Here is a 17,158-nt window from a genome sequence, read left to right as displayed (position 1 = left end):
CCAGTCTAAGAATCACAAACTATTAATTTGTACTGTTGTTTCCAACAGAGATCGAAGGCAACTGGCTGCACTTACTCAGGCCTCATCCTTTGCTTAGTGACAAGCTTCATTGACTGACATTGCTCTGCTCACGGCTGCATGCATCCAGACTTGGGCTTGGAGGATGTGCCTAATCATCCAACTGCTCCAGCTGATCAGAAAATGTCTGTGATTGCTCAACCTCTTCAGATGAATCATAGCTTGAAGATTCCTAAGTCGGACAATCCACAGTCTCAGCTGGAGCAACATAGTCAGTGTCCAAATCAGAATTCTGGCCCATGACAGAAGTGGTTTCTCCTGCAAGCCATTCTCAGACATCTCAATTCTGGTTAGAATGGATAGACTTTGCTGGTACCTTGATGCCAACCCATGTAAGGTTTAAAAGCTAAAAATATCACTTTCAATTGTAGCTGGAAGCCTATTGATTAGGCTTCCATATAAGCCTTAAGACAATAGCTATTAGTAACAAACTTACTGCTGCATTTTGCACCAACTGCAGTTTCTGAGTGATCTTCAAACAAGACTGAGAACATAGGGCATACGGTGATGATAAAGGAGTGAATCATGTAGCCAGTTTGTGCTTAACTATGATGCAAGTACATAAACATGGAGGCATCCAGCTTTGTTAGGCATATTCAGTAGCTGCATGCTCTTAAGAATTCTGATTTAGCATTTTCTGTAAACATAGCCTTTTCAATTAGTAGAATTGAACTTTCATGAGCTGCTATTCAGCAGTTCTAAAACAGACTTCTTTATTCACAGCCTCAACATGATATGCAACAACATGAGCACTCTTCAACTCTGAATTTCCTATGTTCCAACTCATTAAAAATATACTAAAGATTTTATTATTCAATTATTTAGTGCATTAATATGAGCTGAAATGCTGTTTTCAGTTAGCATCAGTGCTTTTTTTGTAAAAGAAAAAGGTGCCAGAACTCAACACATGTCATACAACCCACCTTGCCTACCCTACAAAGTTCCATCCAAAAAAGGTGCCGGAACTCCATTCTGAGTGTTCTATGAGAAAAAAAGCCCTGGTTAGTATAAACCTCATCATAAGTTTGTTTAAACAGGATTAGTAGTTTTACAGAGGAAAATACAATGCGCACGCTGCTTTTAGAACAAATACCAGAAAAATACTTTTACAAATGGAATTCTTTTATCTTTCTGCTTTAGGCCACAAAAGTACAAATGCCTGTATTTCTGAGAAAACTATAAGCTTAAGAATTTAAAGAATTTGAAATAAACAGCAAAAAGTCAATAAAGATTTTAACTCAAGAAATTTATGAACAAATCAAAGGCCCATGAGAGAGATTATCCCAGTCAGGAGGGTCAAACGGGATCAGTCTGGAATTGTTACCTAGATACAAGAAGGCAAGGTGTGACACCCATTCACACACACACACACACCCCGCTTAAATGCCATTGAGCTTTACCTTTCCCAGGGGTAAACTACCAGTCTGGGAATATTGCTATGAAATAGGCATAGAACAATAAACTAGCAATTTTAATTCTTCTTTTAATTCTTCACTGATGTTCACACCTAACATCAGGCAAATTTGGAAATATTAGAAAATTTGCTATAAGATTTTGGAAATAATTATATAAATAAATAGTACCTTTATGGGAGCTAAATTAATCTATTTTAAATTGTAAGAAATTCCACGCTTTTATGATTTTGGAAATTGGACAATAGAAGGGACTAAAGATTCCAGGAAGAAAAGGAAAAAAGAGAAAGGTTTACCTTTTTTTTGGTCAGCATTGAGACAAAATAATAGCAAATGGTGTGACATGAAATGTTTTAGGAATCTTTGAAAAATGGGGTCAAAAAATAGCAGCTACAATGCTACCAAAGCCTTGAAGCCTATGAGATGGGAAAACTTAAAAGAGAGATCCAACACTCCAACAATCCTACAATGAAATTAAGGTGGTTAGAAGTGAGAAGGTACAATGATGATTTGACTAGTTAAAAAATAACAATAGGAAGGGACCTTTGAGGTCTTCTAGTCCAACCCTATACCATTTCAGACAAATAGTTTTCCAGTCTCTTCTTAAAAGTCTTCCAGTGTTGGAGCATTCACAGCTTCTGGAGGCAGGTTGTTCCACTGATTGTTCTGTCAGGAAGTTTCTCCTTAGTTCTAGGTTGCTTCTTTCTTTGGTTAGTTTCCATCCATTGCTTCTTGTCCTGCCTTCGGGCGCTTTGGAGAATAGCTTGACTCCCTCCTCTCTGTGACAGCCCCTGAGATATTGGAACACTGCTATCATGTCCCCCCTCACCCTTCTCTTCATTAAACTACACATACCCAATTCCAGCAACCATTCCCTATATGTTTTAGCCTCCAGTCCCTTAATCATCTTTGTTGCTCTTCTCTGTACTCTTTCTAGAGTCTCAACATCTTTTTTACATCGTGGTGACCAAAACTGGATGCAGTATTCCAAGTGTGGCTTTACCGAGGCATTGTAAAGTGGTATTAACACATTAACAAAAAGATGATTCCACATTAAAAAATCATTTAGGGATTTTTTCCTGACACCAAGATTGAAATGTTAATGATTTATGATTTGCGGGTGCATGAGGGATGTGGGAAGAAAAGGTATTTGCATATAACCTTATGCAAGTGAAGAATTATTAAGTTTGTTTCTACATGTTTGTGATGAAGATCAGAAATGGCTTAAGTGTTTTTTATTCTTCCTTTCTCTTTGCACTTTTATTCTTTATTTTTAATTTCTGAATTTAGTTTGCATTGTGTTTTACTACTGTTATTAAAATAATACTGAAACAAGCCAGTGCAAAAGCATGATTTATTTCAACTTCTTATAACACATCGCAGCCACCTGTAAATTTCAACACTTAGTTTAAGCTGAGAAGCATCTGGTGTTCTATCTTCTCCTTTGTGACACAAATCTAGATTCACATTACATTTTCATAAGGATCTTTTAGTCTCATAATAGTTCATTCCAGAGTTTTGTAGAAAAAGAAGCAGAGATGCAATTCATAACCTTCAACAGTACAAAAATGTTAACTCTCACGATTCTTCAGAATGTTCTTTCTTTCCAACTTCTCCTAACAATAACTTAGCTATCAAAATTAAACATAAACTAACGGAAGCAGGAATAATATAGGCACATAAAACACTGAACTATAAATATGCACTGCATTTACAAATCTGTTACTGTCCAGTACAAGAGTTTCTTCTTCCATGTAATTAACTTGGCTAAGGACTTTTTAGAATGAAACAAGCTTTTACCAAAATCTATTTTAAATGTGAGCGAAGAATCCATTATCTTCTATGAAGTAAATTATATGCAATGCTTATAAAGCATTTATAGAATGTATTTTCTGCTTAACTCTAACAAGTGTCCACTTAGCATTGGGTCACTCAGATTGCCTCATCCCTGGCTGGGAAACACTGTTCATTCACCCAGATGATTTACATTATCACCATTTCCCTTATGATGCACTTTTAATGAGCCCTCTTCCTCTTTGTGGGTATGAAATCTGAAAATAGAAGAAACACAATCATCATCCAATGAATCCGCTTATAGCTATGAACAAAAATAACTCTATATTCAAACTCTGTTTTCCAATATTTTTAAAAGAAATATATGACCAATGACAACTATTTTCAATCAACATAAACTGCTGCTTTTCTCAATGCATTTCATATGCATTAGTAAATGTAATAGTAGATATTTCATGTGCTGGGGGGGGGGAGACCAAATGATTATTTGTATAGTTGTATATAAACTAATTCTGAATCAATGCAATAAAAAAAATTACCTGTACACCCTAACAATTCCCCAACAACTGTATTCAGAACTATAGGGTTTGGGATCTTTGAAATAAAAGAAAAAATAGACTCCAAATCTTGACTCCATCTTTTCAAAACGATATATGATCTCTTAGTGATCTCTTTCTAGAAATTAACCAGATCTGACCCTGCTTAGCTTTCTGCAATCAGTCTAGGTCAGCTATTTGCTTTCTCTTTGGTTTCTCTTTTACCCTTGATCAGGATATTGTTTACTGCTTGATTGTCTGGTGTTGGTCTGGAGCAAAGTCCTGTTTATCTGGGTGTTGAATGTTGACAAGGAGAAGTTCTGGTCTTTTTGTTTCCTTTTAGCTTTTTCATTAGCTCTTTTGAATGGTGTATAAATATTGCCTAACCCCCAAACCGTGGTCTGGCACTGCGCTGTGGCCCACTAGGAACTGGGTCACGCAAGCGAGTGGCGCCCTGTCTGTGCATGCACGGGATCAAGGCAGTGCATGAAACAATATCTTCTGGCCCACAGAAAACCACTCTCCACCGAACCGGTCCTTGATGCGCAAAAGGTTGGGGGCCGCTGGTCTATCTCTATGTGTCTGTTGATGGCTGATTTGTCTGTTGCCAAGTTTCCAGGAATTAACTAGTGTTTTTTGGTTTTAGTTTGGTCTAGAACAGCTTGTTGAAAAATTGAGTTATTGAACAACTGAGGAATTACATTACCTATGTATGAAGAAAGCTTACAGTTCAACAGGTGAATGTTCTTCTCCAGTGTAATGTTTGAAAGGGGAACTTCTCAAATGGAAGAGAAGTGGCACGTAAGTAGGACTATTCTTGTATCTGCTTGTGTAGGAGGTAGCTAAGAATGGTGAAGAGGAATGATTTTTGCAGACATCCCTTTTTATCAGAGCTGTTGTGCAAAAAGTATACTACAACCATACCTTCATCACTTGAGTGATCAATTTCTTGTTCTTCATCATCATCATCATCATCTCCAATCACAGGCATATTTAGTCTCTCAGTATTTTCCTGTGCAGTCAGTAGCAATGTTCCTGCAAAAAAAATTAAAAAGAAATTTTCATTTCAGCTCTACTGAAATTAAATTATATTTTTGATAGCCAATATTATAGGATACCCTTACATTGGAACAAGCAACATTTGAGGAACTGGGAACCATAATTCAGCCTCCAAATTTCCAAGGAATTTATCCAGTGATATCAAATGGTTAGGGTACTGTCAAGCAAGAGTGCTTGAAAATTTTGCTTCTTTTGAAAGATACATACCGTATTTTTCGGACCATAAGACGCACCTGACCATAAGACACACCCAGTTTTTAGAGCAGGAAAACAAGAAAAAAAAATATTCTGAACCAAATAGTACCGGTATACTAAAACAGGGCTTTTCAACCTTTTCATCCATTGTACCACTTTTAGGACAAGGCAATGTCTGAGTACCACCAGTCGCCCAGCAAGGTGTGAAAAACTTGACACCCCCCCCCAAAAAAAGGAAAAAAGTGATAAAGTACAGGTAGTCCTAGACTTACGATTCACTTAGTGACTGTTCAAAGTTACAACGGCACTGAAAAAAGTGACTTATGACCATTTTTCACACTTATGACCATTGCAGCATCCCCAGGGTCATGTGATTTACATTCGGATGCTTGGTAATCGATTCATATTTATGATGGTCACATTGTTCCAGGGTCATGTGATCGCCTTTTGCAACCTTCTGACAAGCAAAGTTAGTGGAGGAGCCAGATTCACTTAACAACCATGTTACTAATTTAATTTCTCTCCCTCTCTCCCCCTCCCTCTTTCTCTCTCCTCTTTCTCTCTCCCTTTCTCTCCCTATTTTTCTCTTTCCCTCTATTTCTCCCTTTCTCTCTCTCCGTCTATTTCCCTCCCTTTCTTTCTCCTCCTCTCTCTCCCTATTTTTCTCTTTCCCTCTCTCTCTCCATTTCCCTCCCTCTTTCTTTCTCCTTGTCTCTCTCTTTCTTTCTCTCCCTCTCTCCCTCTATTTCTCTCCCTTTCTCCTTCTCTCTCTCCCTCTCTCCCTCCCTATTTCTTTCTCCTTCTTTCTCTCTCTCCCTCCCTCTCCCATTGTCCCTTCCTTCCCTCCCTCCCTCTTTGTCCTTCCCTCTCCGCGTTAGAACAGTACCTGTGGAGGTGGCCCTGCGGCCCGGCTTTCTCTTGCAGAAAGCAAGCTGAAACGGAGTGAGGGAGATTGCCAGGAACGCGAATCAGCCGATCTCGTGCTCCTGCAATCTCCCTCGCTCGGTTTCAGCTTCCCTTGCTACAAGAGAAAGCAGGCTGAAACGGAGCGAGGGAGATTGCAGCAGCGCGATTCGCGTTCCTGGGAATCTCCCTCGCTCCGTTTCAGCCTGCTTTCTCTTGTAGCAAGGGAAGCTGAAACCGAGCGAGGGAGATTGCAGGAGCGCGAGATTGGCGTTTCTCAGCACATGCCGATTTGTGCTCCTGGCAATCTCCCTTGCTTTCCACTTGCGGAGGTTGGGGCTGGCCATACGGATCACCTTCGGACCATAAGATGCACCCTAGTTTCCCCCCCACTTTTGGGGGGGAAAAAGTGCGTCTTATGGTCCGGAAAATACGGTATTTATGTTTTTTTAACCACTTCAGTTACCAACTCTATGCAATATACAAAAGCAACAGCTATTATAACAATTATAAAATACAATAATAATTATAGATGAATACATCTGTAGTAAATTAATTTACAATTAATTATAAAAATAATTATAGTATTTCTAGGAGCACTCAATATTTCTATAGCCCTCAAATCTGAAAGGCCTCTAGAACAGACAACTTTCACAAGCAACATACAGACTATGCCTTTAGTTAATTTTTGAAGATCAGCAGTTGAGTCAGAAGGGTTATTCTGGTTTATCTCATAGCATGTATGTTCCATCTTTGCATTCAAAAAAATACATAAATGATAGTCATACAAGTATGCAAATATCCATAATTTCCTTCCCATATGCCCAGATCAAGAATCTAAAACCCCATGGCAAGGATACTGAGATACTGAGTTTGCACAACACACTATGTGGCTTGGTTTACTGTGTCACCTGAACCCAGATCATAAAAACAACTGTAGTTACAAAGGATCACAATTCAGTATAAACTGTTATTGAGTAACTTATGTAGACTCAATCTATCTTCTAAACCTGTATTAATGGTTTAAGCAGCCATTACATCCCCCTGAAAGAAAACAAGAACATTTCCCATAACAAAGAGTGCTCCTGTAATACTTTAGGGAGCGCACTGAAAGTATGTACGGGGAGTTCTTGACTTAAAAATGGTTGCTAGTGACTGTTCAGAATTCCAATGGACCCCCTCAAAAGGAACTTATGATCTGTTTTCAAAATTCGGATGTCAACCTCTCCTGTTGTCAAGTAATCACATTTTGGGTGCTCAGCAACCAGTCTGTATTTATAGTCATTTGCAGCACTCCACAGTCACATTTTGCCAGAAACTGACATTTACTATTGGTTTCTGGCAACAACAAAAAAAGGCCCATAGCAAAAAATAGATTCACTTAACAACTGCTACAAAAAAGGTCGTAAAATGGATCTGGTCACACAGTCACATGCTTTACAACCATCACAATTTACAACCATAATTGCCAGGCTCAATTATGGTCCTGACTCAAGGACTATCTGTAATCCATTTTACATGGGATTTCCTAAAAGACAATCTGGGGATTGTGGATAGAACAAAATGCAATCGGGAAGTTGTCAGATGATAATAAACGCTGAAGGTCTATGCAGTATGTCTATTTGTCACAGAGCCAACTCATATGCTTAAATAAGTTACAACCTGATTACCTGAAGAAAGATCTCCCTTTGTATTGTCCTGCTTGGGACCTGAGAACCCTTGGGTTAAATTCTTCCTATATCACAATTGCAAAATCCTTCCCACTGGACACGAGACTGTTACAAACAATGTTTTACAGATGAACTGATTGTCTTTCATCAGACCTTTTCATCAGTTATGGGACTGTTATAAAATTAGAAACACACACACACACTACTGGCAGATTGATTTATAAGACAAGAAAGAACATTCATGAATAATACATTAAAAAGTGGTAAGCACAATGAAATGCTCAGGAAAGACACATATCTATTTATTTATCACTCACCTTTATTATCAAACATTTACATCTCTTGTATTATGGTACAGCATTCACAATGCACACTGGTACATCCCATTAGAGGGACCTATACACCAGGGGCATTGTGAAAATAGAAAAAGGATTTCCCCGGATTAATCCTACTATGCTAATTACCTCTGTTTTGCAGACATTCTGCCTTCTTTGCTCTTGGTAAACATTTCCTGACCCTTCTATCCCTAGGCAATCTGGTTTTCCCACGATTTGATCCCAATTCAGTAGATTCCAGCTTAACTTGGCGATGTCGTCTGGACTTTGGAGCCTAAATGGATTTTCAGCCAAAGAAAGTGCAACAAAAAATAAATATCCAAGCAATGAAAACAGATTAATATTGCTCTGAAAGAGAAAGATGTGCTCCAATGAATTTACTTAAGATATTTAATTCTGCCACTATATTGTAAACTGATCCTATGCCATGTTTATCAAGAGCATCTTTACAACACAAATTAAATCCAAAACTAAGTCATATGGCGTAGGTAGGTTTAAAAATGCACCAATGGGGGAAAAAAATCCATTCTACTATTAGGCTCTGCTATCTGCAATTGGGAATACAAGCTTGTATATTGTTATGGTACTGTTTCCAGGAAAGATGGGGAAAACTTCAGTTTCAAAGAGGAAACCTCTCCTCAACCACCAGAGCAGGGAGGCAGGGAATACTATGGGTCATCTTTCCTAAGGAGGTTCATCTAACAGGACCAAGGATGGCCTTCTCCGTGGTGGCTCCCTCCTGTGGAACATCATCCCATGGAAATAAGATTGGGTCCCACTCTAACACCCTTGTGCAAGGTCCTAAAGACCTGGACCCAAGTGGGATGGGACCCATCAAGTGGCTCAGTCGATTGACTGATAGTTGTTGTGGAGGGATGTTGATAGTTATTCTTTTTATGGATTTTTATCTTTGTAAATCACCAGGAGTTACTGATAGTGAATTGGGCAGCCATATAAACTTCTTAAATAAAATCATGGAATGAAGTGGTTTGCTGCCTCTTCTCTCCATGGCGACAGGCAGTCCTCAACATACAACTGTAATTGAGCCTGGAATTACGGTTGCAAGTCATGGCAGTCATTAAGTCAGGATTAAGCTGTTAAAAAGAAATCATATGTTGCCAACTTTATCTTTACATACCAAAAAAGCCTGTTAAAGGTTATATCCAATGTTACATAAGCAGATTCTACTTATCAGCAGGACGTCTTGTTTAGCACTAATTTGTTTAACTGTTTCAAATTGCTTTTCTTACAGACACACTGAAAGTAAGTTCAGTATTTATGTTCAGATAATTATGACCTTTAAGAGAGCCAGTGTGGTGTAGTGGTTAAAAGGCTAAAACTATAAAGTGGGACACAATGCATTCTAGTTCTGTCTTAGGCACAAAGACAACAGGGTGGCCTTAGGCCAGTCACTTTCTCTTAGCCATAGGAAGAAAGCAATGGAAAACCACTTCCAAAAAAACCTTGCAAAGAAAATGTCTATGGAGATTCTCAGTCATCCAGGTCATGGTTGTCCCAAAGGTGCTTTTTCATGAGGCAACTGGACTTTCTTTTTTTCTCTTCGAAGACGTTTTGTTTCTTGTCCAAGCAGCTTCTTCAGCTCTGACTCGATGGTGGGGAAAGGAGGGATTTATATTTCTTGCAGACAGCTGGTCATTTGCATTCTTTAAGAGAGTCGTTGATGCCACCTGGAGGCTTATCTGTGTCGTCAGGGTCACCTGAGTAGTGCAAATGAGTGTGGAGCCTTCTTGGAACTGTTGAAAGGACTGTGTTGTAGACTGAAGATAGATGATGTCATATACCTCCCCCTCTGCTGAGAGAAGGCTGTTCAATTTTATTAGCTTGGTTAGTTGGCAACACCACCCATTACATCAACAATTCACACGACTTCACCAGCAAGGTTTGGAAATTAAAACTGGACCAATTGAGACCATGGTTTCCTATGATGTGACTTCCCTCTTCACTTGCATTCCAACAACTGAAGCTGTCATGGTAGTGAAGAAACGACTGATACAAGACTGTACTTTAAGTGACAGAACCAACCTCAGCCCAGACCACATATGTGCCATGCTGGACCTCTGCCTGACCACTATCTATTTTAAATACAGTGAAGGTTTTTATAGACAAAAACACAGTTGTGCCATGGGTTCACCTGTGTCCCCCATTGTGGCTAATCTCTACATGGAAGAGGTAGAAATCAAAGCCTTCACAGGAATTTACCCACTCACTGGTATAGGTATATGGACGATACTTGGGTCAAGATCAAAACACAGGAATTGGAAGCATTCACCAAACATATCAACTTGGTGGACAGATACATCAAATTCCCACGTGAAGATGGTAAGGAAAATAGTCTGGACTGTGCAATTTACATTGAGATAGAAGCCTTAACTATGAAATTTATAGAAAACTCCCATACACAGATCAATATTTTCATTTTGATTCTCACCACCTACTGGAGCACAAAATGGGAGTTATCAGAACCTTACAGCACCGAACTGAAGGCCTGCCTACCAGCAAAGATGAGAAAGAAAAAGAACTAAAACACATCAAGGAAGCCCCCAGAACTTGCGGCTATCTCAAGTGGGCCTTCATTAAATCCCAAAAAAGACTCAGCAGGAGCCCCTCCATAACAAAGAAGAAACAATAAATGAAACAACATTGTCATTCCATACACTGCAGGAATATTGGAAAAGCTCAAAAGGATCTTCAGCCAACACAACATATGTGTACACTTCAAACCCAAGAATACACTAAGGCAGAAGCTTGTCTACCCCAAGGACAAAGCACCCAGATACAAACTGAGCAACGTGGTATATGCAGTACCACGAGGGAAATGAAACAACAACTTCATAAATGTACGGCACAACATAGGAGAACAATCCCATCAGGACAAGATTCAGCAGTCCATCTGCATTTAAAAGACAAAGGCCACATTTTGGGAAGAGAGGACCGTTGGTTTGAAAGAGGGGTCAAAGAGGCCATGTCAAAATTGGAACAGCTTTCTTTCAGCAGAGGGGGAGGGATACGACATCATCTATCTTCAATCTACAACACAGTCCTTTCAACAGTTCCGAGAAGGCTCCACACCCATTTGCACTCCTGAGATGACCCTGACAACACAGATAAGCCTCCAGGTGGCATCAATGACTCTCTAAAAGAATACAAATGACCAGCTGTCTGCAAGGAACATAAATCCTTCCATTCCCACCATCCTCTCAGAGCTGAAGAAGCTGCTTGGACGAGAAGCAAAATGTCTTCAAAGAGTAAAAAATAAAGTCCAGTTGCCTCGTGAAAAAGCACTTCCGGGACTTGCAAAGAAAACTACAGGCATATGTCCAGGGACACAACACCCCCCCCAAAAAAACCCCAAGCCTTTACTTACTTACCTGAGCAACTGAAGAATATGACCTGGATTTGATGTCATCTAATGTTTTAGCTCTGCCAGATCCCTGAAAAGAGAAGAATGCCAATACAATTTGCACTACCTTTTTTCTTTCTTGACTTTAATGTTTTATAATTAACCATATCATGCACAAAAATTTGAAATAAATGGTAGAAATTTATCATTTTTCTTTGTAAATAAATTGCTGTTTCAAATATCTAAGCTCTGGGGGCAACAAGGATAGTAACCCAGTGATAATCCATCTCCACCCCACCCATCCGTCTCTTCTTGTATTTTTGGTTCTGTACTAAAGAGCTGAATTAGAAATAACTGCAAAGGACTTTTATAATTATATCCTACTAGGAATTCCTATAAAGAAATTAAATATTCCACCATGATGATGATGATTTCCTTACTTCAGACTCTTTTCCATTCCTCATTTCGTCACCCACAGTAGATAAGGGTGATTCCTGAAAAAATATAAATACTATTTAGATTCCAGAATGCATTGATACACATCAAATTTGTACAGTTAAATCATCATACAGATGAAAGGTGGCTTTCCTCTCCCAGCAATATGACAACAGGACACACGCATGTGCTCTAAAAGCTAGTGAACTGTTACTCCATTTAAATGGAAAACTAGTTCCAACATCAACCACCAGAAATTTCTTGCCTCATGAAGCAAGATTGTCTGCCTCTTTCAACATGTCTTTGCAACAAGTCTTTAAATATTAACAGTTTTGAGTTGCATCTATCTCAAAATCCTTCAGAGACCTTGAAGACAGATTTTTTTACACAGCACAGTACCTGTGCATTTGGTTTTTCTTACCTAAATGTAGAACCTGACTTTTTTCACCGTTGAATGTCATTTTGTTAGATAACATCCACTGTTCAAGTCTGTCAAGATCCTTCTGTATTTAAGCCTATTTATAGACCAATTTATAAAGAAAAATGAAATTATGTACCATTTTCTTTTTCTGCCACTGCTGATAATCCAGAATGATATCTTGGAACTTGGCTATGAAGTCATCTTTAATCAAACTGATAGCCTTATCTGGCTGACTTTGGTCCATAGAGATCAGACATTTCATTCTTTGGTAGTGCTCATGAATGTTTTTTGTTTCCTTATAAGTAAAGCAGATAAAAAACAAAATTTCTTAATAACTCCATCAGTAAAAATTGAGACTGTTGTACTTCCTGTTCTTAATGTTTCATCCAAACAGAAAAAAACATGATCAGTTCTACATTCATATTGGAAATATATGCTGGTAAGACTAAGTTAAAGATTTGGATATGTCAGATCACAGCAGAATTGTTAGAAAAGAACTTGTTAACCAGAAGGTGTAGGTTATGAAATGTGCCTTTAGGAATTAAAAGAGATTGTAATATCTTTTTATATAAAAAGGGATCTCTTGTTTTTATGTTCTTTGGCTTTTGATCTCCTGGGGAAAATCAGATGGAGTTGGAGGTCTCCCAAAATTCAGCAAACAACTTGAGGGTCAATCACCAGATATAATCCATACAAACTCTGGATTACATCCACAGGAAAATATTCGGATTATAAGGGGTGTGTTTTTGAAAAAAAAAGTTACATTTCTCTGTCATGTTGAATATAGATAACATTGTTACAGTGATCCTGAATAGGACATAAACCAAAAATTATCATATTAGAGCAAGCTGTTAAGTATACCTCCAAGAAATTTTCATGGCAAAGCATAGCAACACGATCAGTAGGATCTCTGAATTCCCTTTTCATCTCAGTATTTTGATGCATGTTCTTTTTAGTCCTAAATGAGAGCTAAGAAAGAGACAGTCATATCAGAATCAAAACAATAGGAAAAGCATTATCTGAATCACCTAGTGTGCATTAATTGAAATTTCAAGCCTTGTTTATGCCACAATAGCAGTAATTCTCAACAAATAACAGCATTAACCAAGGAGCTTCTTAATGAGGAGAAAACCGAGTGGAGCCAAGAAAAATTATCACATTCAAAGCAACATCCAAACTCTGTTACAATTACCTATAATCCAAAGAACCATAGAAGACTTTTCTATCAGAATTAGATCTCACCAACAGAGCACCAAATATTTAAGTTCCGTTTTGCAGCAAGCAAGCATTATGAGAAAAGCCAATCACTGTGGAAACAAGCATTATAAACCAGCTTGTCAACTCAACCTTTCTAATACAGTATATTAACTGAAGAAACATTTCTATCAGAAAGGAAACAGGATATGTGCTAGAAAATCTGCATTTTTCTCATTCTCCTGTGATGCTTTGATATTTCAGGATAGAGAATAGCAAGTAGGATACCATACTGAAACAAACACAAGTTTGTTAGCTGAATGATAAGATCACCCATTCAGCAAGATAAGAGAGAGGGTACAATGAGTACTTCTGTTAATATGGTTTTAATAACTCACAAATTTGGGCATTGCTGTGAAATAGAATGCTTTGTCCATCCGAAGGTTTCTGAAGATATACGCTGCATCATAGTGCTGTGCATCTAAAAGTTCCTGCTTGAATTTACTGACTTCAGCCCAATCTTTAAGTGCAACCCTAATCTGAAATGCAAAAACAAACAAAAGTGTCTTCAAACAAGTCAGCAACATACCCTGAAGTGTGAAGTAATTAAACAGCCTATGTGGCTAACTAAATAGATATTACAAAGGATGTTAGCACAATTGGATACCTAAATCACCTAGCTCTAACTGAAGTAAGAAACTGGAATGCTTTAGTTTATTCAGAATGCAGGGAGTGGGGATTTACATATGGCCTTCTTACAATTAATTCCCAGAATATTTAACAGTAGGAGATAGAAAATTATTTCTAGACTTCATTGTTAACATGATAGTTTTCAGGTTAAAAGGAAAAAAAATCTCCCTTGAGTTTGACTCCTGACAATTACAAAAACACATCCATGTTATTTTCTTGGCAACCATACAGAAGTAATTTGCAGTGCCTTCTTATGGGATTTTTAAAAAGTCTCATACACTAGGCTAGCCTATGGCCTCGGGTGGTTTGCTGGTGGTTTCCTATCAGTAACAGCTCTAAAGTATCTCAATAGCTTTTAAATTAATGATAGTTTGTATGTACACATTTCCACATGCTGCTTTTGAAGTTTATCTAATATGTTTAATGTATATTGCCACTCTTTAACACATAAAGCCCATTTTTAATCCTATATAACACAGACAGCTCTGAGATAAAAAATCAGAGCATACTATTTACTAGGCTACTGTTCACCGTTCACCTTCATACCTTTTATATTAAATAAAATTTCAACTCCCCAATACTGAAGAACATCAGTTACAGCATAAGATCACTGGACAATGTAGAGCAGGGGTGTCAAACTCAATTTCATTGAGGGCCGCATCAGCATTGCGGTTGCCCTCAGGGGGCCGGGTGGGTGTGGCCTGGGTGGGCGTGGCCTATTGGGTGGGCGTGACTAGAGTGTGTATGGCCTACTGGGTGGGCATGGCCATCGTTCGCATGAAGGGTGCCTATGGGGGCCTGGGCAGGAGTGGGACAGATCTGAGGGTCTCTGGCAGAAGGAGGGTCTCTGGGCCAGAGCCAAGGCAGTGGGGGCCGTTCCCTCACTGTTTCCAGGATGGCTTCGCAGGCCACATGAAACCACTTCGCGGGCCAGATCCGGCCCCCGGGCCTTGTGTTTGACATGTCTGATGTAGAGGACAATGAATTAAAAGCAGTATAAGTTTACCTTTTGTTTTGGTTTACATAGTTGTGTGTTGTACAAACCATACAGAAGATAAAGAGCACCAACTCGGATCTGGAAAGTGTAAGGAGGCAAAAAGTAGGGCCATACCAAAGCTAAAGCTTCCTTAGTGAACTTGATTTGTTCTGGAGTCCTTATTTTACCACTAGACAAAAGATCAACACAAAAATATAAAAATACAATATTTATCAACCTCAACCAAAATGTAAGATCTTAGTCCCAGAGGAAATTAATTATCCATCTACATCAAGGGGAAAAGATTGAAATATTTTTTCTATCAAATCTGCACAAGTTCTGTTATAACTGTTATTCACTTGTTTATTGCATTCACAACTGGACCATTTATAGAATAAGACAGGGAGGGGTCTTCAAACTTGGCCCTTTTATGGCTTGTGGACTTCAACTCCCAGAATTCCTCAGCCAGCATGTCTGGCTGAGGAATTCTGGGAGTTGAAGTCCACAAGCCATAAAAGGGCCAAGTTTGAAGACCCCTGGAATAAGAAGTAGCACAGATTACATTTCTCTATACAAGATGCTTGGAACAGGTAATCACTTTATTTGAACTTAAAGCAGGAGTGCACTTTTTAAGAATAATTGTTTTTTCTTCAGTCATAACTATCTGTAGAAGTCTGTATATGTCCTGTTTAGTTGTACCAAACCAGCAACCAAACTATCCACCTATTCTCTCCTGTTTTCTATATGCAATACTCTAACATATCTAAATAATAGAATATTAAAAATTTAAGTATATAAATATAATTCTGTTAAAATAACAAATTGTATCAAGACATGATAGCAATATTTGAGGGGCTGTCACAGAGAGGAGGGGGATGAACCTATTTTCAAAGCACCTGAAGGCCAGATAAGTAATAACAGATAGAAAGTGATCAAGGAGAGATTCAAACTGGAAATAAGGAGAAATTTTATGACAGTGAGAACAATCAATAAATGGAACAGTTTGCTTCCAGATGTAGTGGGAGTTTCATCATTGGAGGCTTTCAAGAAGACACTGGACTGCCATCTGTCAGAAATGGTGTAGGGCAGAGATCCCCAACCTTTTGGGCACCGGGGATCGGTTCCGTGGAGACAGGTTTTTCTGCGGACCAGAGGGGTGGTGGTGGTTTTGTGTGCTGCCTTTGCTTGTTTGTGCAGACGGGTTGTTGGCATACCAGTCCATGGACCGGAGGTTGGGGACCCCTGGTGTAGGGTCCCCTGCTTTGGCGGGGGGGGGGGGGTTGGACTAGATCAAGGGTCCCCAACCCCCGGTCCGTGGACCAGTACTGGTCCATGGCATGCCAGCAACCGGTCTGCACAAACAAGCGAAGTTTCATCTGCGGGATGCAGGCAGCATACCAAACCATGCACCCTCTAGTCTACGGAAAAACCTATCTCCATGGATCTGGTCCCTGGTGCCCAAAAGGTTGGGGAACTCTGGACTTGATGACGGTTTTGTGTGCTGCCTACAAGGTCCCTTCCAACTTTGATATTCTACTCTAAGATATATATTAACACAATAAAAAGAAAAAAATGTGGAAATATGGAAAAAATAAACCTGCAGAGGACTAAACTGTCAGAATGCCAAACCAACATCCAACACTTCAGGAAGTTTTCCAAATTTGCATCCCAATGCATCTAAATGGAGGGCTGCTCCAAACATATAACCTTTTCCATCCCTCCAAACATATAACAACTTTTCTCATCCCTAACCAGCATTTTCAGTGACCAGGGAATGTGCAACTAAAACCATATTAAAAAAGTGCAGGAAGATTACCCAAATATTTTCCTACAGTGAATAAGAAGAACACAAAGGCGGAGCGAGGGACCTGAAACCACGAAGGGGTGACAACCAGCAGTTACTCACTAAAAAATGGTGTGAAAACGGTTCTGCCTCCAGAGCAAAGCGAAATCTTCAAAGCGGACGCTCTCGGCTTGCTGGAACCGAGTAAGCAACGCCTCGCAGTCCGTCCTCAGCCCGGGCCACCCGTTCATGATCCACGACGATCTGCCGCGGCGAAGAACCCCGCGTACGACTGCGCACGCGCAAACAACTATGC

At 39.2% G+C, this 17,158-nt stretch overlaps 1 protein-coding gene across 1 annotated transcript; it reads right to left on the bottom strand.

The window, feature by feature from the left end:
• Positions 1 to 2,830: 2,830 nt before the first annotated feature.
• On the bottom strand, positions 2,831 to 17,129 carry SNAPC1 (small nuclear RNA activating complex polypeptide 1). Its single transcript, XM_083370303.1, has 10 exons — positions 16,966 to 17,129; positions 15,090 to 15,249; positions 13,792 to 13,932; positions 13,061 to 13,168; positions 12,336 to 12,494; positions 11,784 to 11,837; positions 11,372 to 11,434; positions 8,112 to 8,256; positions 4,745 to 4,855; positions 2,831 to 3,541 (listed from the first exon to the last, which is right to left on the bottom strand). Exons 1-10 carry the CDS (start codon positions 17,091 to 17,093, stop codon positions 3,507 to 3,509), a joined length of 1,104 nt encoding a protein of 367 aa, XP_083226429.1. The 5' UTR covers positions 17,094 to 17,129; the 3' UTR covers positions 2,831 to 3,506.
• Positions 17,130 to 17,158: the final 29 nt, after the last annotated feature.

This window comes from Vipera ursinii (genome assembly GCF_947247035.1).
Source record: "Vipera ursinii genome assembly, chromosome: 1".
NCBI classification, from domain to species: Eukaryota; Metazoa; Chordata; class Lepidosauria; order Squamata; family Viperidae; genus Vipera; species Vipera ursinii.
Note: the sequence above shows the minus strand (reverse complement) of the source record. Positions and strands in the feature narration are given on the sequence as shown.